This window comes from Octodon degus, unplaced genomic scaffold (genome assembly GCF_000260255.1).
Source record: "Octodon degus isolate 3935 unplaced genomic scaffold, OctDeg1.0 scaffold00014, whole genome shotgun sequence".
Lineage (NCBI taxonomy): Eukaryota > Metazoa > Chordata > Mammalia > Rodentia > Octodontidae > Octodon > Octodon degus.
Window position 1 is genome coordinate 11,084,825 of NW_004524590.1, and position 22,055 is coordinate 11,106,879.

General features: G+C 46.5%; 1 protein-coding gene across 2 annotated transcripts in view; it reads left to right on the plus strand.

Moving 5' to 3' along the window:
- Positions 1–1,527: 1,527 nt before the first annotated feature.
- Sctr (secretin receptor) overlaps positions 1,528–22,055 on the plus strand; it is a 92,716-nt gene continuing 72,188 nt past the window's right edge. The window contains exons 1-2 of one of the 2 annotated variants that reach the window (XM_023709721.1): positions 1,691–1,809; positions 21,487–21,607. In XM_023709721.1, the coding sequence (XP_023565489.1) occupies positions 1,759–1,809; positions 21,487–21,607 (172 nt within the window). In that variant the 5' untranslated portion in view covers positions 1,691–1,758. Of the gene's footprint in view, positions 1,810–21,486; positions 21,608–22,055 lie in introns of both variants that reach the window. The other variant, XM_023709720.1, reaches the window with a different exon arrangement.

A 22,055-nucleotide genomic window follows, 5' to 3' on the forward strand; every position in this document is an offset into this window, starting at 1 on the left:
ACCCCGTGCAAAATATTATTTTATTAGTACTAAAGCTGCTCTTGGAGAATGCAGTTTATAGTGGTGGGCAAGCAGGCTTCCTAGCACTAAACCCCAGAATTAAACAGATCACCATCCTATCAGGGAGGGCGTTAGACCGATGGGGTGGGGTACAGGAGCCTCAACTACCAATCCATCACAGCTTGGCACATGTTCATCCAGTTCTGGGCTCTCCTAGGAACCTAGGAAGGCGAGGTGGTGAAGGCGTGGTCCGAACTCCTAGTGGTTCCTTATGATCTCAATTACATCAGCCTCACCTGTGCTTGCATCTTCCCATAAGCTTGTGTGTGTATGTGTATGTCTGTGTTAAAGGAGAAAGGGAACGGGGTCAGGAGGGTTCAGTGATTGTTGACCTCCAAGAAGAAAGCATCAAGGAAGGGGCTCAGGATTCCCTGCCCCCATCAGCTCCCTGCTGCTGCGTTCCTTCCCCACACACCCGCATACATCCATGGCATCGGGCCTGATGATTATCTGTGTAGAAGAGGCTTCTAGATGGGAGGCAGTTGTGAGCATGCTCTCCTTGACGTGGGCTGAACACATTACTGAAGGGACCCCACTCCCTTATTTCTGCTGGGATTGGCCCAGCTCACATTGGGCATGACAGGCCTCTGGGGGCAGAGGGCTGCTAGGGGCTGCGCGTTGCGTTGTTGCTTTAACAGTTCCCCGAAGAAGACCCAGGCTTTCCTTGTAGTGTCTGAGTCGCAAGCATCTGTTCTCCCATTGAAATCGCCTCTGCCCTCAATGTTCTCTTCTGTCCAAAAAGCTTTGGGGGAATTCAGTGCAAAGTGTCCGAAAGAAAGGAGACACCATGGCGAAGGGGGTGAATTCCAGGGCAGAGAAAGAAAAACTGGACCTGCAGGAGCCACTTGCAGTCCCAGAGCTAAGAGGAGAAGGCAACTGCCGACAGCCAGTACAGTGTACTGGGACTCGTTCACGGGGAGCTGGTCACCGGGAGGATCTGCCCAACGCCTAACAGCCTGCCCCAGACACCAGGTCGCAGGTCACAGGTCGCCTCCACTGGAGAGCTCAGTATCCGAATGCCAGGGACAACCTGAGCTGCTCCTCCTCGGTCTCACCTGATGATGACCAAGGGCTTCCTTGCGGGTAATGCGAGTGAGACTTCCTAGAACGGGGGAGTAAGCCTTTCAAAACGAAGAAAAACAGACGATCTGAAATAAAGTTCAAGATAGCTGCCCTGCAGAAATACAGGCAATTCGTATTTACCAAGCCCCTTCGTCTCTGAACCAGACGCTGGGTGTTGATAGCGTGTTGTTAGGGTCCGGCACACTGGACTCAGCTGCCCATTGGCACCAATGATTCTGTGATTTAAGGCAATAGGCTGCGGGGAGACTCTCTTCCTGGGCTCGGGGTGGAGAGAGGGTGCCACGTCCCGAGCCGGGCAGAGCTTGCGGTCGAGGCTCCAGGCCCGCGCCCTCCCTCCGCCTCCCCTCCTCCCCTGCCAGACCCCGCTGGGTGGAGGCGCCCGGCTCTCGCTGCGTCCTTATCAATGGCTCGGGCGGCTTAGTGCACGCGGGCTCTGGGTCCTAAGAGGAGCAGTCCCGGGACCGCCACGGTCGGGCTAGGGGAGCTCCTTCATGGTCCTGGAGGCGCAGGGCCCTCCCAGGGTCTGGGACCGTGCGCGGGGCGCCGAGCTCTGGAGCTGGCCGAGCGCACAGGCCAGCGGCCGTCGGGGCGTCCGCGGGGAGCGCGCTGGGCACCATGCGCCCCAGCCTAGCCCCGCTGCTGGTGCTCGCCTGCGCCGCGCACACGGTGAGTACCGCGCCCTCCGGGGCTGGGGGCCGCCTGCGCCGGGCCAGTGTCGTAGGGAGTGCAGGGACCCGCAGGGCTTCCGGAGGAGAGGGGGCCCTTCCCGCCCCCACAACGGCCTCTGTCAGCTCTTTTCCAGAGGGCCCCTTCCCCAAGGATAAAGCCAGGGGTGCGCTGAGCGAAGGAGGCTCTGAGAGAAACCTCCCTCCCACCGCGCCCTTTTCCCTGCCGTGCCTCTAAATCTCCTAGACGGAAATCCTGGAATTGCCCCTGCCAGTGCCTAAAGAGCAGGTTCTCGGCTTCCAGATGTTTCTTGAAATCTCTTAAGTGCTGTTTGAGACTACTATTCTGGCTTTATAGACAGGCAAGCAAGAGGATGTGTGTGTGTGTGTGTGTGTGTGTGTGTGTGTGTGTGTGTGTATCTTGCTTCAAGTCAGAAAAGGCTCAGAACCCACATCCGTCTGTCCCAAATCCTTGACATTTTCACACGCGCTGGCAGCGTATGGGAAAATCTGAGAATGCTCTGGCTGAGCTTCCCGGTCTGCGACCGTACAGTTTAAAGCATCTCTCCCTGGTCCCAGGGGCTTTGGCTTCATAATGTCCCCTGTCTGCCTGCTCCTGGGAGCAGCTAACTGTTCCCCACAAACCAGGTCCAGGGGGGTCTGGAAGAGACAGAGAAAGCAGAAGGGTGGGTGGTTTGTTTTTCTTTCCCATAGAAACTCCTGGGAATTCTGGGGCTCTCCAAGAGAGGCTGCCCCCAAACTGGCAGGATAGAGCTACTGGGGCAATGGGGCTGGGCTGTGGGGGAAGATTCCAGAAACACTAGCATGACCAGCCTGCCTTCCACACGGGCATTCTCCGTCCTGGGTAGGTTTCTCCTGGTATCCAGCAGACTTGGCTTCTGCTAGTCTGCTCTGCTTGACTGTGGAAAGCTTTTGCTCCTGGAGTGGAGACGAGAAGCCCTCTTTCTACAACTCCAAGGAGGTCCAGCATCTGTCATTTGGGAGACTGTGACCTGGTTACTGGTTCCCATGTAACCTAGGAGCCTCTTCTGTTCAGTGGAAGGTTCTAGAGCAACAGCACCCACCCAGTTTGGGAAAGTGTCATCCTGGACACTGGGGACAGGTCAGAGCCAAATGCAGTTCCGAGGTGTGTTTTTCCATGCCTGGAGGTGAGTGAGGCAATGGCTTCTTCCCTGGGAGCCTCCCAGCCTCCTTGAGTGTTTGCAGAACCCCTGCGGTTATTATAGCTTGGCTGTGAGACCCAGTGAGGCTCAGCCTGCTTTTCAGTTTTGTTTTGTTTTAAATTTCAGCTCAGAACCCACATCCGTCTGTCCCAAATCCTTGAGGGAGGTTTCCACCCTCCCTCCCCCAGATCATCTCAGAAAAACTTGAGGGGCTTTGCTGGGGTTCAAAGCTTCAGTATACCCTGGAAAAGCGCTTCCTTGTACTCCAGATTCCCTCATTTGACAAAAGAGCAAACTGACACCCCCAGAGAGAACAGCAAGTTAGCATGGAGCTGGGACAAAACTCAGACCTGGAGAGCCCCATCCCTGGGCTATACCCCTCGCAGCCCTTGTTCGCTTGTCATTTCCATGCACCCATGGTCCGCTTTACAGGGCTTCTTGAGTATTGGTCGTGGTCTCCTAGTTATTTTATGGGCTTCTCCGAATATTTCTTGGCAGCAAAGTCGTTTGATAAATCGGAGTGGAATTGACCTACTTTGTTTGGAATATTTCCGAGCCTTTGAAGCCCTGCTTTTCTTCAGTTTGACTCTGTAGAGTTAGACATTTGATTTTGAAATTCATGGGTACTAAAATTAACTTTATTCACTTGGTGCTCCCCTCGAGGGAGGTCATGGTGTCTTCTGAATGTAGGGTCACAGCGTCTCAATTGCCTACTCCTACCCATCCCAGGCCCGTGTCAGATGGCCCTTTGCAAGTGGCAATGGCCAAAGGGGAGATAGTTTTCAAAGGCCTCTTGTAAGAAGCACTGAACACCCTCTAGTGCTCTGCCCCCCAGTGTCTGGTGGGAACTTTTATCTCGTTTATTATTGTAATTATTTCCTAACACATTTGTCCCTCTCACCCCTACAACCCATATACTTTGAATCTGAGCACTGACTTCACATCTTGTTCATCCTCCACCTCTGGAGCCTGGAAGGGGGCTCAGTGGGTGCATGCTGAGTGAGTGACCAGGAAACGGATGATGGCCCCAGAGGAGAGTGGCAGAACCATGGTCGCTTCATGCAGCAGCGAGTAGTGAAGAGCCAAGCAGTGTCTTAAAAGCTGTCATTGCTTGCTACGTTGTAGATAAACTTGTCAGGCAATGGAAAAAGAGGCCCTCAAGGTAGGGCTTTTAAATTCACAGCACTGGGCAAACTGCCCACTCGATAACCTTAATGAGTTCAGCAAGTGGTTGGGGCTGTTTTATTAACTGTGATACTGTGTTAGGCACCAAGACAGAACACCCCAGATAAATACCTTGAAGGAGGAAGGCTTATTTTGGCTCATGGGTTCACAGGTTTTAAGTCCTGCTTGGTTACCTTTGGGCCATTTTTTTTAGTTTTTTTTTTTTTTTCTGGCTCAGGAATGCCTTCAGGGCAGATATGGGGAATCGAACCACAGCATTCTGATTGCTTTGTTTAAGCAGTCACTTAAACAACTGAGCTAATGGGTAGGCCCTCTACCTTTGGGCCTTTGACAGCAAGTACATCATGGTGGGAGTACATGGTTCAGGAAACAGGCTCACCTCTGAGCATAGGAGGAGCAGAGAGATGAAAGAGGGAAAGGACTGGAGCCAGCCTCACTTTCTCGCCCTAGGCCCCACCTACTGAAGGTTCTAGGACTTTGAAGTAGTGTCAGAGGCTGTCACAGACTAAGTCTTCAGTATATGGGCTTTGGAGAGATATTTAAGATCCAAGCTATAATAAATATTGGGCCACAGCTTGGCTGTCTAAATGCCTGCCTGGCAAGCGCAAGTACCTGGGTTCAATCCCTGGTAATGCATGTTGCTCCAGCCCTGTGTCATGCCGGCTGAAACCAGGTGTGGTGGCACATGCCTGTAATCCCAGTGCAAGTCTGAGGTGTGTATCAAGATCCTGTACCATATCAATCAATCAGAAAGAAAGAAAGAAAGAAAGAAAGAAAGAAAGAAAGAAAGAAAGAAAGAGACAACTCTCTGTAGTGGGGCCTGTCCTGCGCACTATGTGACCTCTAGCAGCTGTTCGTGGGAGCCCCAGGAATCAACCTCAAAATAGTTTGCCGTATGCTGAATTCAGGGCAATGGAGTCGGTGACGGGGAATCTGAGTCAAAGGAAACAGGTAGGGCTGATAGAAACCTGTTTCTGAGCCGTACAAAAAACTTCTGCAAGGTCCAGTTTCCTTGTCCTTTTCTGTTTTTCCTCCTATCTTTTTCATACCTATGACCCCCACCCCTGCCAGCTGATGGCTTAGGAACATGAAATGCCTCAGTATGGAGTGTGGCCATAGAAGCCCGTGGTGCACGGTGGTGGCCCTCACCACATCCACGGTGCATATGGATCTGGAGGTGGGCCAGCCCTGCGACAGCCTGGAGAGTAGCCTTGGAAAGGCCTACTCGGGTAGTCTGGGGAACAGACTACTATTGATGACTCTTCAGAGGTGGGCCACTGGACATTTTCTTCATGTACCTGAAAAGTTGTTTCCTCCTTTTCTGAAGAAGTCTGTGTACACTTACGTAGGTTCCTAAGTGACTGGCGGTGGTAGTGGTGATAACGGCTGCGGGGGGCGCTCCTGCTTCACACCAGACACAGCCAGGTCCTGCCCTGACGGACCATCTGTTTTCATTTTCAAAATGACATTCATTACCTGCAGTGTGCAGGGAGGACCCTGAGGCTCTGAGAGGGCGAAAGTGCTTGCGAGAGGACGCCTGGCTGGCGTGGCCTCATGCTCTGGTGGTCTCCTGTGCTCTCCCCGAAGCCTACTCCTGACATTCTGTCCTAAACCTCAAAATGACATTTTTTTTTTAAAGGGGGAGTTTTATTTAGCTTACAGTTTACAGAGATTTCCATCCACATTTGGCTGGCTGTAAGGCAGAGTGACAGGGCAGGGGGGTGTCACAGAGGAGACACAGTTCATGGCAGGAAGAAGACAGCTGAAGCAAGCAAGCAACAAGTGATGTTCCTCTTTCTGTCCCTTGTCTTAGACAGCCTACCTGCCCTGAGGGCAGGCAGCACTCACACCCTTAATCTTAATGCCCTTGGTCCCAGCACTGCACCATGAATCAAAACCAGGGTCACACTCTAGATTTAGCTGCCTCTGAGAAAGCCTCGCCTATACGTGAGGCTTCAGAGAGGCATCTAGACATGGACCGTAACACTGCTCTCCTCATCTTCATTTTCTCTCTGTCTCTGTCTATCTCTCTGTCTCTCATAATGACATTAATCTTCACTTCCTCTCATCACTTTAGGAAACAAAGCAAATACTGAGCTATACACAGTTCTTAGCAAGTAGGCCAGAGATGAGCTTGGCACCGACAGTGTCGAACAAGATGAAGCACCAGTCCCTGGATGTTTAGGACTGTGAGCCCCTCTCTTGCTGTGGTGTGGCACTCTGGAGTTCTCTCAGAGCTCCCCTACCTCTGCCCTATGTGTTGTTATCGTCACTCCTGCTCTGAGGCCTGGAATTTCCTAAGAGGCACAGGGAAGGCTCAGCCTCTCTTCCTGGCTGTCCTTCCCAAAGGCCCAGGCTCCTATCCAGGATTAGAGTTCAGTACCACAGTGTCCCTCAGTGGTAGCCCCCAGTTTTGAGGCTGATGGTTCCTGCAACTGCCCTTCATGCGGGATCCAGGAAACTCTGTAGCTGGGGGTAAACCCACAACATTCTGATCCTCTCCACTCGTGTATATTACAAACAGCTGCTCAGCACTGAGTGACCAGAGAAAATAAGAGTATGCTAGGCTCATAGCCCAAGGATTGATGGTGGGTGATTCCAAGAGGAGTTTAGGAAGGGCAATCCCTGATTTATCCTGTCTTGCATCCCACCCCAACAGGCTGCCAGGATGCTGGAGGTTTCCAGAGTCTGCTTCCTATGTCTTACCTCACTTCCCCACCTGTGGATTTTTTTTTTAGAAAATCTTTTTATTTATTTGGTACAGAGTTTTGCTATACAGTTCAGCTTCCTAGTGATCCTCCTGTGTCAGCCTCCCCATTGCTGGGATTACAGGCATGTGCCACTAGGCCTGGTTTCGGTGGCTGGTGGGACCACTGTGACATGTGATACCGGGGATTGAACTCCAGTCCTTGTGCTTGCCAGGCAGGCTCTTAGACTGCCAAGCTATCTCCCCAGCCCCACCTGTGGCTTTTAGAGGGGCTCCTGACCTTTCCACCTGCTCTCTCAGCTCTGGTGAGGAGATTCACTTTTCATTTTCTGAGCATCAGTAGCCCTCTGGATGGACCTCCTCTGACCAAGTTCTTTTCTGACAGATTTGTCTGAGTTGCATGCTCTCTTTCCTTCTGTGCTGTTCATCTCAGTCAGCTGGCCTGTCATAACAAAATACCGCAGGCAGCGCAGCTTAAACAGCAGAGATTGATTTTCTCACACTCTGGAGGCCGAGGTCTAAAGCCGGGTCTAGCAAGATTTGGTGCTTGCTGGGGATTCACTCCCGGCTGCCAGAGGCTGCTTTGTCCTCGCACAGCCTTCCATGGAGTGGGCCAAGCAGGGCAGGGCGAGCGCTTTTGGTGTGTTCTTATAAGGACGCGAATCCCTTCGGATCTTGACCCCATCCTGTTAGCTTGTTTAACCTCGTTCACCTCCCTAGAGCCTCTGGGTGTTTCCTTGGAAGGCTGGCCGGCCCACTGGCCTCCGCGGGGCCGCGCCTCCCAGCGTGTGTTCCCGGCCGGTAAGCCTCCTTCTCTCCATCGCATCATCCCCCTGCCTGGGCTCATGCATCGGCTTCCCTAGCAAGGGGCTCCTGCCTCTGAGGACCCCGCGTCCAGGGCCTCCCTCACGCCCCGTCAGGGGCCATCGCGTGCCGTGGGCCTCTCTGCAGCCTCTTGGAGACCACAGGCTTCAAGGGTAGGAGCTCTTCATGTCTTCTGTGACCAGCAGAGTGCTGGCCGTATAGGGAGCCTCAAGTGTTTGCTGACATTTTGTATTCTGAACTGGTGAAATGATAGTAGATTCCTTCTTCTTCCTTTTCATAATATGAGCTATATACTATTACTTCACCCCCCATTCAAACCATCTTTTTTCAGTTTCTTTCTTTAATCTTTTACTTATTCATTTATTTACTCATTTATTTGCTACAGGGTCTCACTACACCACTCAGACTGGTAGTGATCCTCCTACCTCAGCCTCCCCAGGGCTGGGATTACAGGTGTGTACCCCGACACCCAGTTTCAGTGGCTGCCATAGCGTGCCCTGGGTTTGAGGGCCAGCACGGCATGCGGTACTGGGTATCGAACACGGGTCCTTGCGCTTGCTAGACAGGCGCTTAGACTGCTGACCTATCTCCCCAGCCCAAAACTCCTGTATTTTAGATTCAATTTTGGTCTTGCTATAATTTATGGTACTTTTTGAAGAAAAAGTGTGTGAATTGTAAGATTGGTGAGCCTGCTCACCTCAAATTGTACCTTTGTAGAGAAAATCACCCGTTGCCTCCGTCAGTGCTGAGCCCAGGTTTGGCCCCCTACAGTCCGCAGGTTCACAGCTGCGGCCAGATGATTCTGTGGGGAACTTCCATTTTCCTCTCTGGGCTATTTTCCAGTGGGTAGATATTTTCTTGAAATGTTCACTCACTCTATGAATCAACAACTCCTCTTTGGAAAGGCCCCTTCCTCTCTGTGTCGCTTGGTTTATATTGCAGGGCCCCATCTCACTAATTGGACGAAAAGACAGGAAGAGAGAGGAAAAAAAAAAAAAACCAACCCAGTTTGGAACAGTTTGCCCTCCTCTTTTGGAAATGTGGTATCACAATGTAAGGAAGGCCAATCTCTCCGCTTCCTGAAGCACAGTAATGTGGGAGCTATGGCCAGCCCTACTGTGAGGGTTAGCGAACCATAGAGCAACCCCATCTACTGAGAAGTGGGGGAGAGAAAATACTGAAGCAGACATCAGAGATTGAAAAGACTCCTGTTAGTATATTGTGTAGTTTATTTTGGACACCTAAATCTGAAAAAAATGCGGAAGAAGATATAATAAAAATTATTGAATTCTGAAGTGGTGAGACACAATAACATTTTTGCCATTCACCCTTTATAAAGCAACTATTTGCTTGCCAGCTTGAAATTGGAGGGCTGGGGAGATAGTTTGGTGGTCTAAGCACCTGCCTTGCAAGCACAAGGACCCAGGCTCGATCCCCGGTATCACATGCTGTGCTGGCCTAGCGCTGAGCCAGCCACCGAAACCAGAAGGGGCAGCACATGCCTGTAACCCCAGCCCTGGGGAGACTGAGACGGGAGAATCACCATGAGTCTAAGCTGGGGAGTGAGACCTTGTACAAAATACATAAATAAAAGATGAGAAAATAAAATAAAATATTGGATTTTTAAAAAGTGGAATTGACCAGGACACCAGTGGATGGATGTTAGTTTCAGTTCTACAACACTCCCAGGAAGCATTTAGGTGAGGAGGCCGAAGGGCTCTTAAAGAAAGACTGAGAAGGTACTGCAGTGGTGTGCATGTCTGTTCCATTCAAGCACAGGAGAATGGCTATGGCACGCGGTTGGTGAGGCGAAGGCCTGTGAATTTTGTGAACAGGCGAAAAGAAATTTGATTTGTAGCTCCAAGAAAAGAAAAAAAAAAGTTATACAAAATTGTTTCTGGTCCAAATATTTAGAAAGTCAAACTTGGACATGATTTTAGCAGCAGATGTAATGATGGCGTAGACTCAAACTCTGAGGCTAAGCAGCGAAGAATCTAATAAAAATAATAAAACAATAAAGAAAACACTAATGATTTTTTTCTTTCTGGGAATCTCCTATTAAACTTATGGGGAGATTCTTTATTTACTTGTTTTTTGAGATAGGGTCTCACTGTGCAACCCAGGCTGGCCTTGAACTCACAGCAGTCTTCCTGGCTCTGCTTCCGAGTGCTGGGATCACATCTGGCTACGGGGGCGGGATTTTTAAAAATAGGGTATCTGATTTACAGTGGCAGATTAGGCTTATGTGCTTATTCTGCCTCTGGGAATGTTCTTAAAGTACCAATGAAAAAATAAAAAGGGTATCAATTCACAAAGCCAATGAAAACAAGATAAAAGACAATAATAAAACAGGGATTTCAAGAAATCTCTGCAAAATAGAAAATGAATGGGACAACTGTGAGGAAAATGGCTTCATAGATGTGATACTGGGCAGAGGAGCAACTCCTCAGCTGCCAGAGTGCTCCCAGAAGTGGCCCCCTTGGCCTGCTCATGTTACAGTCAATGAATGTTCTGGCCCACATCGTTCCAAAAGATGGCATTAGTGCCTCAAGCTTAAATATGACACTGAGGAAGGGCCCCAGCATGGAAGAAAAAGCAAATGAACAACAAAAAACCTGTACACAAAAGGCACCCAGAGGAATCAGGGACCAGCAGAGGGGGAAATGTGGAATCCACCACTATAATTAATACCCAGAAAGAACAGTTGCTGTGATTTGAATGCGCCTCCCTGCCAAGGTCTTACTTTGGTGGCATTTGTAAATTGGGCCTTTCGGAGTCATTTAGGGTGAGATGAAGTCATGGCGGTGGGGCCCTGCGTAAGTCAGTGGCTTCGTGAGACGAGGAGGGCTGTGCTCGCGTGCCTGCTTGCTTGCTCGTGTGTGGTGCTTTCCTGTCCTCCGTGGAAGGATGCAGTACACAGGCCCTCTCCAGGCACTGGGTCAAGGCTTCTGGACTCCTCAGCTGCCAGATGGTGAGCCAAAGAAATCCCTTGTTGTACAGGCTCTAGCAATGGGACAGAAATGGACTGATGCAAGAGATAAAGGGAAAAGATTCTGGTACCGTGGAACAAGAAGAGGCTATCACAGAAAGGGACTCATCTGGGATTGTGGGAAACGAAGTGCATGACAACAAAACAATCATTGACAACACTCCACAGACAGTGCCGGGGAGCCCTCCCAGAAAGATCACGAAGAAATGGTAGACTAGACAAGGAGGTTACGGAATCAATCCGAATTGTCCAATATTCAACTAATATGGATTCCAGAGAGATAAAGATCAAGGGAGTGAATGATTAAAATAAAAAGCATTTAAACAATTTCCAGAAATGAAGACTGTCTTTCTTGGATACCTGCTCAGCAAAAAGAGAACAGCTTTGCTAAGATATTTCAAAATGACTAAAAACAAACACACCCTAAATAATTGTAAAGGAAAAACTTTCATAGACAAAAGATATGCAATCGGGTTGGCCTCGTTAGCAACTGCATAGGAAGAGAAAAGGAGAAATGCCTTCAAAATTTGGGAAGAAAGTGATTTCAACCTAGAATTCTCTGCCCAAATTATTAGTATGAAATTGATTGAAGTTTTCCTAGGGCTGGGATGTGTGGTCCCGTGGCAGGCCGCATGTTACTCATGCAAGGCCCTGGGCTGGATCCCCAGCACTGTGAAAAAAGATGTACTACCCATGTATGTTTTCAGAGAAATTACTGGAAAATTCTGTGCGTCTGTAGAACAAGAGAGCAAACGAAGGAAAACAACACAGAATGTAGAAAACAGGAGTCCACGCAGGAGGGGAGGAAGGGGAAGGTGACACCCATGCCACAGCCAGGTAGCGGACCCCAGGAGAGTAGGCAGAAGAGGGACCTGGGGGAGAGCTCTCCAGAGGAAAAATAAATGGGACTATTGATGTATGTAACAGAGCTCTGGGACCACTTAGAGAAATTAGCCGTAGGTACATAGCAGCTAATCAGATGGACCAGCCCAGCATTACTGGCCTCAGGAAAAACAAAATGTACAAGAGCCATAATCATTTTACGTGACTTGACTCAGCAGCGAACGAGATTTCATTGCCCAAAGCAGTCATCATCAATGCAAACCATTTATTTCACTAAAAAATTAAGTGAAAAGAAGAATATGTAATCTAGGGGAAGAAAAATAGGAAGGGATATTTAAAAATATCTAATTCTTGGGGCTGGGGAGATGGCTCAGTGGAATAAGTGCTTCTCTGGCGAGCGCAAGGGCCTGAGTTCAATCCCCAGTTCCACCAAAAAAAAAAAAAAAAAAAAAAAAAATCTAATTCTTTCTGTCTTATGTAGAAGGAAGCTGTGGATGTCTCAATAAACCAAAAAGTAGCAAAATAACTACTTAATATTAAAATATGAGGATAAAAATGAAAATAAAGTAGAGCTAAAAGCAGTGACACCTAGAGAACAGGTGAGATTAGGGGCGAGAACTGCTACTTTTCATTTTAAACTGCTTAACTAGTGCACTTTGTATGTTATCAGTACAAGTACAAGAAAAAAACAACACTTTTTCAAACTGTTTCAGTGGATCTGCAGACATGAAGCCCACTTATTTTGTTTAGCAATTTTTCATCTTTTATCTTTTTCTCATGTGTAATTCAAGGAAACCCATACTTAATAACTTAAAGTTAATAAGCACACAAAATGCATATTTAAATACACCTGCACATTTTGACAGTACGGATTGATCTCTCTTCCCCTTCTTTCAGTTAATCTAGATTGTTTCGTCTTCTCTTGCCAGCAGACCTTCCTGGTGGCTGTTCCCCTGAGCACCGTGCTCTTCCCAGCCACTTAAGCCACTGTGATGACCCAACCTTCTTTTCCACTGGTCACCATCTAAAAGTCATGGACTTAGGCCTTTTAGTAAAATATTGTTCTTGTCATACAAACCCCAGTGGACCCCAAGTACTTCTTTCATTGACATATTCCCACCATACAAAATGATTTAGGCTTATTACATTCTAGTGGAAAGATCATGAGTTATAAGAAATACAAGATGAACCCTTTTGTGCCCACTAGGGAGCCCATCATAAAATAATAACAATAATAAAATAATAAGGGTCAGCAAGGACATGGAAGAATTGGAACCCTGGCAGATGGCTGGTGGGAATGTAAAATGATGTAGCTACTAGGGAAAATAGTTTAGTGGTTCAAAAAAAAATTAAAGACAGTATTACCATATGATCCAGCAATTCCTTGTCTGAAATTACAGAGTACTCAGCTTGCGATGGTTTGGCTTAGGATTTCCAGCTTTACCGTGGCAGGAGAACTATAGGCATTGAGTGGCATATTTTGCATTGGAATGTTTTCTCAGCCCAAGGATAAGTGGTCCAGTCTTCTCTGGTGTTGATGGGCAATGTTCACAAATCACAGCTCCCAGTCAGTCACATGATCACAAGGCAAGACAAGTCATGCCTTCCTGCAGCATGTTGTGTGGCTGAGCTCTGATGTTCAGGAAGGTAGGCCCCTTGAGGGTGTTAGGGAATCGAGCCACTTGTAAATCAGTGACCTATGAGTTCTTAGACCTATGAGTTCTTTCATCAGCATGATGTAGTTCTTGGCATAGAAGTTCTATCTATGGGTATCAGAATTATACTTAGGCCTAAAAGCCAATTCTAAGTGTGTTGTACTTTGCATATGAAATGCTCCCCCAAATCCCATGTGTTTAAAGTCTTATTTACCAGCTTGGTAGAAACTTTTAAGTGAGGCCTAGTGGGAGATCTCCAGGTCATTGAAGCATACCTTTGCAAGGGACAGTGGCACTCTCCAGGCCCTCTTCTCTTTCTTTCCCAGCCCTGAGCAGAATAGAGTGCTCCAGAATATGCCTGGCCCTGCTGTGCTGCCACAGTCCAAGTCAATGAAAGTTCATTGGTTATGGGCTGACATCTATAAAACTTTAAGCCAAAATAAATTTTTCTAAGTTAGTTGATCTCATTGCTTACAATAATGAAGGCTAACAGGAAGTGGTATTGCAGTTTTAAGCTGTACATTGCTAGCACTGGAAGCACAGTTCATTTGTGAGTGCTTACCTTATAGCTTGAGGCCTTTCTGGACATATTAGTTCTAGGAAGTGTTTCTAGATTCCTTATGACTTTGTCCTTTGCAAGCATGTATCAGCAAATAAACGTTCCTCCTTCCTGATCTACATGCTGTTCTTTCTTTTTCTTGCCTTATTGTGCTGGTTAGAACTTCCAGTAGTATGTAGAATAAGAATTGGGATTGTAGACATTCTGGCTTTAATGCCATTCTTAAAGGAAAAATTCAGTCTCTCAACATTTTGTTTCAGTCGTAGAGTTTTTGATATTCTCCTGATCAAGTTGAGGGAATTCTCCCTCTTTTTGTTTCCTGTAGTGGTTCTTTTTTCATGAATGGATGTTGAATTTTGTTGAATAATTTTTCTGTATTGATTTATCTTTTCATGTGCTTTTTCTTCTTTATCTGTTAATTTGATGGATTTCATTGATTAATTATCAATATTTAACATATATTGTTTAGAGCTGTGTGCTGAATTTCTCTGTTAGAAATTGTCCTCTATTTTCTCTGTTACTGCTATTTGATTTCAGTCCATTATAGGTAGAGAACACATTCTGTATAGTTCTAGTTCTTTAAAAAAGTTCAAAAAAAAAAAAAGTTCAGAAGTTTTTTATGGCCCAGAATATGGTTGTATTAGTATATAATCTATGGGCTCTTGATGAAAATATATATTCTGCTGAGGTTGTGGAGTGTTCTATGAATGCTGATTAGATTGTGTTGATTAATGGTATTTTTTTGTATCCCTGCTGATTGTCTATCAGTTGTTAAGAGAAGGTGTGTAGTCTCCAACTAAAATTGTAGTTTGTCTATTTATTCTTTCAAGTTTATTGTTTTTGGCATGGCTTTGTTTTATGCCGTACGCACTTAGGATTGTTCTGTAGTTTTTGGTGCCTTTGCTTTTTTAATCATTATGCAGTGTCTCTGTCTCTAGCTGTTTTGTGCTTTATGGTGTTTAAGGTTAATATAGTCACTCTGGCTTCCTTTGTTCCAGGTTTTCATGATTTACTTTTCTCCATCCTTTCAATCTGCCTATATATCTTTTCTTGTTGTTGTTCCAGAGATCGAACTTGGGACCTTTTGGTATCATTTTATTTAAATATTTTAGCATTTAAATTTCTTATAGACAATTTAAAGTTTGTGTTTAAAAGAATCTTTTATTAGTTTATTTATTTGGTACAGCATCTCGCTATGTAGCTCAGACTTGCAGCGATCTTCCTGTCCCAGCCTCCCCAGCACTGGGATTGTAGGCATGCGCCACTACACCTGGTTTTGGTGGATAGCTTGGCATGGGGCTGGCACAGCATGTGGTACTGGAGATTGAACCCCGGTCCTTGCGCTTGCGAGGCAGGCACTTAGATCATGGAGCTATCTCCCCAGCCCCTTAGATATGTTTTGAAATGCGGCCTGCCAGTACCTATTTTGGTTGATATAATTAGACCATTTACATTTAGTGTTATATTGATGTGGAAAGGCTTATATCTGCCATTGCATGTTTTGTTTTACATTTGTTTGTTTATTCATTTTTCTGCATTCTTGTGGGTTACTTGAATGCTTTTTCCCTTCTGGGGGGAAATAAAGGACTGGGTATTGAACTCAGGGCCTTTCCAATGAGCTACACCATCACCCCTTTTTATTTTTAAATTTTGAGACAGGGCCTCACTGAGTGGCTAGATTGCCCAGGATGGGCTCAAACTTGGGATCCTCCTGACTCAGCTTCCTGGATTGCTGCAATGATAGGCATGTACCAGTATGTATAGCTCTAAAAAGAGTTTTAAATTCTATTTTGATTAATCTATGGTGTTTTTAGTGTATCTCTTTAAATAGTCTTTTAGCAGTTGCTCTAGGTATTATATTATGGGTATGTAACTACTGGATCATCATTTTCCTAGTTCAAGGGAAGTGTAGAATCTTACCTCGATTTATACCCCTTCATCATCCTCCGTACATACTTGTCTTAAATATTTAGAACCACATCAGATAGTGTTGGAATTTTTGCTTCCACCATTAACATAACTTAGAAAACTGAAGAGGGGAAGGAAAGCATTTACCTACTTTTTTCTACCTGGGTTCTTTTTTTCTTGATATGCTCATCTTCCTTCTTTTATCTTTTTCTTTCTGTTTAGAAAATTTCCATTAGCCATTTGATTTAGGGCATATTTGCTGGCACCAAATTCTTTTAGCTTTTCTTACCTGAGAATGCCTCAGCTTTGCTTTGTTCTTGGAGGATATCTTTAATGGATATAAGATTCAGGACCGACAGTTCTTTCATTGTGACACCTGACAAATACTGTACCACTTTCTTTGGGCATCCATGGAGTGATGGAAAATCAGTGGGCATTTTAAAGGTTGATTTTTTCCTTATAGGGAAAATGTAGTTTTTCTGTTTGCTTTCTGTATTTTTTGTCTTTAGTTTTCAAAAACTATATTATGAAGTGCCTTGACTTGGCCTTCATTATATGTAACCTCTTTGGAGTTTGCACAGCCTGTTAAATTTAAATGTGTTTTGTCAAATTTGGGGGTTTTTTGGCCTTCATGTCTTGGAATGATTTTTCAGCCCAAACGTCTTTCGCTTTTGAAATGCCTAAGAAGTTAACATTAGATTTTAAATATTAGTGTTCTACGTGTTACAATTTTTATGTTCAGTTTATTTTTCCACCACTGTTTATAACTGAGTAATTTCTACTCTGTTTTCTAGCTTCCCAGTTCTTTTCACTGTCCTCTCGCTCCACCATCATTACCATTTAGCTGTTGAGCCCATCTGCTGAGCTTTTATTTGTTATTTTCCAGTTCTAAAATTATTCCTTGATCTCTAAATTTTCTTTTTCTTTCATATTTTTGATTGAGCCTCTCTCTCTTTCTCTTTCTTTCTCCCTCCTGTATCTCTGTTTCTGTTTCTGTCTCTCCCTCTTCTCCCCCGACCCTGCCACCTCTCTTTTTGCGATTGTCTTTTTTATTCAATTTGACATCTCCTTGGCTCTTGATGTAACAGTGATTTTTGGTTGAAAATTGGACATTTTCATAGTACATTATTAGACTTTGCTTCTTATTTGAAGCTCTCTTTTATTTGGGTTTTTGTGAAAGGTGAAGGTGGTAAATTGACAGTGTCTCCTAACTACTGCATTTCCCTGAAAATAGGATTGGATCTTATATTAATTTCTGCTACAAAAGACACAATAGGGTTCATTTTCAGGAGATGTGTTATTTTGAATGTGCAACAATCTTGTTATTCATTTATTCATGTACAAAAAGCTATGTTTGTTTAAATAGTCACGTCATCTTCATTTGAAATATTGTCACATTCTCCAAACCCCAGCTTCCAGCCTGAATTTCTTGTGTGTCCATTTCCTGTAGAATCTTTGGCCTCAGCCTCTCATGTCCAGTAACAGAGCTCTTCCTAAAAGTCCACTTCCGGTCCGTGTAGCCTGCCCGCAGTGCCCTGATGCCGCCGCCGTCAGTGGTGCTGTCCCGTGAGTTCTTCACCAGGTCCCGATCTTTTGCAGGCAGGGCAACACAAAGTTTCCATTAAATACAGGAGTGGCAACCAAAGTGATGCTAGCGAAGAATGATGTCCACAGAAGAGTGACCAAAAAAATTGTGGGCACCAAAATTCAGAAAATGTTTTCTTTTTATGTCACATGAGTACATTAAAGCACATCCACTACAATGCATAACATTTAATTCTATGATTCATATTAGATACTTGGTTGGCAAGTGCACATGTTATTCATGTGTTGTTTCCGAACTCTTTTTTTATGTGTGCATTTTCAATTTTATTTATTTATTTTCCTTTCCCCCCTTTTTAAAAACTTTTTTGTACCGAGAATTGAACTCAGGATATCATGCTTGCCCGGCAGGCACTGTGCTACTGAGCTATATCCCCAGCCCTTGTGTCTGAACTTTTATTGGTCATTTGGCAATAAGTTGGAGTATACCTGTTTACATAGGTTTTAACACATTTATTTATTTTATTTTTATTTTTTGAGACAGAGTCTCACTACATAGCTCAGGCTGGCCTTGTGCTCACTTTTTGTTGCCCTCAGGCTGGTCTTAAACTCGCAGAGATCTTCCTGTCTAAACCTCCCAAGTGCTGGGATTACAGGCACACACCACCACTCCTGGTTCTGGGGCTGGGTCTCAAACTCTGGACCTTGTGCTTGCCAGGCAGGCACCCATGCTCCTGAGCCATCTCTCTAGCCCTGACGTAGGTTTTTTTTTTTTTTTTTTTTCCTCTTGTCCAAAAGCATCTGCTTGCGTATTTACAAATACTTAATTATAATTTATAACATAATTGATTTTAAGCACTAATATCAATAGTATTATTTTTCTATTTAAATTATATATTAATATCATTTTATAACCCAATATATCTGTCATGTGTTGGATGCACTAAATGTGAGTGTCTGCCTGGTGACCTTAACCGGGGCTTATTTTTCAGTTAGGGCTTCTATTGCAAGCATCGTGCAAATCAGATAAGGCTTATTTTCTGGTTAGGTCTTCTTTTCTGGGAAATCTGGTACTAGCTGAACAGAAGTCCGGCTTCCCCACTGTGCTTTCTTTGACACCTATGAGGAGCAGGAGCATGCTTCTAGCTGCTGGTGATGGCGGGCGAAGTAGACGTATCAGCACCCCCAGGGTCGCCACTAAGAAGAGTGCAATGCAGATGGCTTCATCCCCACTTGGAGGGGCAAAGTCCTGACTTCCCACCAGCCTCCTGTGAGAGCATCCTTGGGAGCGGGGGGGGGGGGCCTCGCTACTTTCTGAGTTGGCGTAGAGGCTGTGTTCACTGGGCCATGAGCAGGGGGGCGCTTTTCATTGCCCACAGCAGGGATGGCAGTTCCAGCTCCCTACTTGTCTTTTCTGCCATCCTCTTGGCTGGGTTTGCAGCCCCCGTGAACACATGTTAGCTTCCAGCACCTCCAAGGCTGGGCACCTGTTGCAGCCTGGCAATGTGAAATGCCTGACTTCCTTCTTGGCCTTTTCTGGGAGGTAGTGGTGGGGCTTTTTCTCTGGGGTTCAAAGGGAACAGGGCAGTTATTGCTTAATTGCCCCTGTCCTGTCCTTGGCTAGAGAGACCAGGCTTTTGTTAGAGCTCTTGGGTCTGTGCCTCGTGGTGTTTCCTTATTGCCAACTTCCTCGGCTCTAAGACTACGATGTCGGAGGTGAAACTTACCTCTGTGTCACTCCTCTGGCCCATCTGCCTTTTTCTCTCTATCTTTCAGAGTCTTCCTTTTAAAAAAAAAAATCCAAGATTTAATTTGCGTTTACCGGACGTAGTAGGGAATACTATGTGAGGTGCATCTTCTTGGAAGCTGGTCTTTTATCCTATTTGCTGTACAGCTGCTACAGAGTCTGTATAAGGCTTTCCTCATGTGGGGAATGGATTTGCAGACATAGGGTGAGTTGACCAGAGGCCATTATGGGCCAATATGTGAGATTCCCTAAATGCATTACAAGATTGTGCCTTGTATCAGTCAGCATTTACTAAAGAAACAGATAGAACGGAAGATGTACACAGGTATAAGAAATGGCAAGGTTGGCTTACAACAGTCAGCCACAGAGTCAGAGGAGGAAGGTGCAGAGGGTGCCTGCACACCTGGGACTGAAGGATTGAGTCCAAGGTCTGGAGCTCACTGCAGCGTTTGTGCAAGTCTGTATCAGGCTGATGGGTCTGCAATGGAAGGTTGAGGAATCTATGCCAGAAGGCCAAAGAGTCTGCTTGTACAACAAAGGCTAAAGGGTCTCGGGCGGAAACAGAACAGTCTGTGCCAAAGCCAGGACACAATGCCCAAGCCAAAGGCGAAGACTGGCTCCTCCAAAAGAACCAGCAAGCAGTCCTTCCTCATTTCCCTTTTCTAGTAGGCAGGCGCTCCGCCTGGGGTGGGTGTAGCCCTCACCACCTCCAGGCCCTCCTCTTTTTTTTTTTAATTTTAACATTTTATTGTGTGTGTGTGTGTGTGTGTGTGTGTGGCCAGCTCAGCCCACCAGGGGGCATGGCCGGCATGTGGTGCTGGAGGATTGAACCGCGGTCCCTGTGCTTTGCCAAGCTTGTTCCAAGTAGGTGCTTTAGACCAGTGAGCCATCTCTCCCGCCCCAGGCCCTCCTCTTGCATAGGCTCCGGATGTTTACAAAGCGAGCACCCTGGCCCCCTGCTGAGCCACTTAGCTAAGCTTCTAAACTTCTCAAGTTGATACAATGAATGACTTCTTAGAGCAGGAGGGGCATGCCCTCTACACCCCCAGGATGTATAGCTGCTGAGTTACTTAGCTGAGCTTCTCAAGTTGACACAGTGTATCAGCCATTATATACCTGTTTGATTATCCAGCACTTTGCCAACTTTGAGAGTGACTTTAGTCTTGGCTAAGACCAGGTGAGACCCCCTGAGGGAGAGGAGAAGGGCCCCAGTATGTAGGCCAGGTGTCAGGGGCAGCACTCCTGACAATTACTGTATTCTTAGGGCAACTGCAGTTGGGCCTCAAATCAATGAACTGAAATACTTGAACCCGTATTTTCTTATCTTCATTAGACTATTTATATTTTACCAGACTATTTTCTTATCTTCATTCCCTGAAAAATGTTACAACAACTTTATGCAAAGTTTTTACATTATACTAGGTATTACAAGTCGTCTAGAAGATGATGGAAGTATATGGAGGATACCTGTAGGTTATAGGCAAATGCTACATCACTTTATGTAAGGGCTGGAGCAGCTGTGGCTCTTGGTATCCTGAGGGGCAAGAGTCCTGGAACCAGTCTCCTGTGTGAGTATCAAGGAGCAGGAGTTTCACTGTGAGAATTTCAACAGCATGTGGTTCAGTCGTTAGGATCTGGGGCTATAGCTAAGTGGTGCACTAAGATTCTGTGCTTAGTACTGCATGAAACAAAACAAAACAAATCATTATTAGCTGTGTTGAGTTGGAATAAATGAGAGAAACGCAGGGCTGAGGGTGGGGGGAGAGAACATGTGTGGCTCTCAGACCAATGCCTGCAAGGGCTTGCTGTGCTTTAGCACAGGCTCTGGGCCAGGAGAGGTGATGGTGGGGACCACAGTGCTTGGCCAGCTGGTGTCATGGAGTAGGGGAAGAAGACCTGCTGCTGACAGCTGGTAAATCCTTTATGACAGCGTTAGTGAAAAGTGGGCAGATGCACAGGCTCCAAACTAGAAGAAAGCGAAGACTGCTTATGCTTGTCTTTATAATCTTGAACATGGCGGTGACGATGTTATGAAAGTGTAACTTCAGAAGAGCCAGGAATCCAGGACCGCGTGTCTGTCCCTCTTCCGTTCTGTCCACTTCCTCCTGCAGGCACTTTTGTGTGCCTCGACACATGCTCTTTTATGAGACAAGAAGATGGCCGAGTGCAGATTCCAAAGAGCTGTCTGAATCCAAACTCTTCTTTCAAAAACAAAAGAGAGCAATCAAGTAGTTAGCCTTACACACTGACAGCGGCATGTGCAGGAAGCAGGAAGCTGGTTGGACTTGGAGGCCTCCAATAACCTAAGAGCGGACAAGCTGCAGACCAGGAAAGCAGCTTGGCTGTCGTGCCTGTGCACTGAACTCTGTCCTAGAGTGGTTGCCTCTGCCTCCCTGCTGACCAGGAGCCCCTGTGGGCTTCGCCTTCCTCATTTTGAATGCCCGGTCTCTAGCCCCGTTCTTGCTCCCAGAGAACCTGTGCATGGTAGGATCGACAGGCAGCAGTGATGAGCACCCTTGGTCTTGGCCTTGCAGGCTGGAGCCCTGACCCGACTGTGTGATGTGCTGCGCGTGCTGCGTGAGGAGCAAGACCAGTGCCTGCAGGAGCTCTCCAGGGACGAGAAGGGTGATCTGGACCTGGAGCCGCTAGCACCAGGTATGGGACTCTCTCGGCTGAGCATGCACTTGTGTCCAGGTCTCCTGGGCCAGGAGGGGATGTGGGATCGACCTAGCTTTGTCCACGCACACAGCAGGGGGCTGGTAAGCAGTCTGTGCTCACTCAGGATGGGGCATGTGGGGGCAGACAGCCCTTCCTTACCATCAGCTCCTGCGTGCAGACTTCTGCAAGGTGAGATCTGCCATGGAAGGTGGCTCATCTCTCATTGCTATGTCACCTTCACGGCCCATTTGATGAGTGAAGAAGGAGAAAACGCAGTGTGGGGCCAGAGACCCTGGTGTCTTGTGTTTCTGACGCTCGCTGGCTGAGTGACTAAGGATAAGCCATTGGGCTCTCTGGGCCTCAGTTTTCTGTAGAATGTAGGTGATAATGTGTACTTCTAGAGGAGATAAAGTGTGCTCGCTTCGGCAGCACATACGCTAGATGA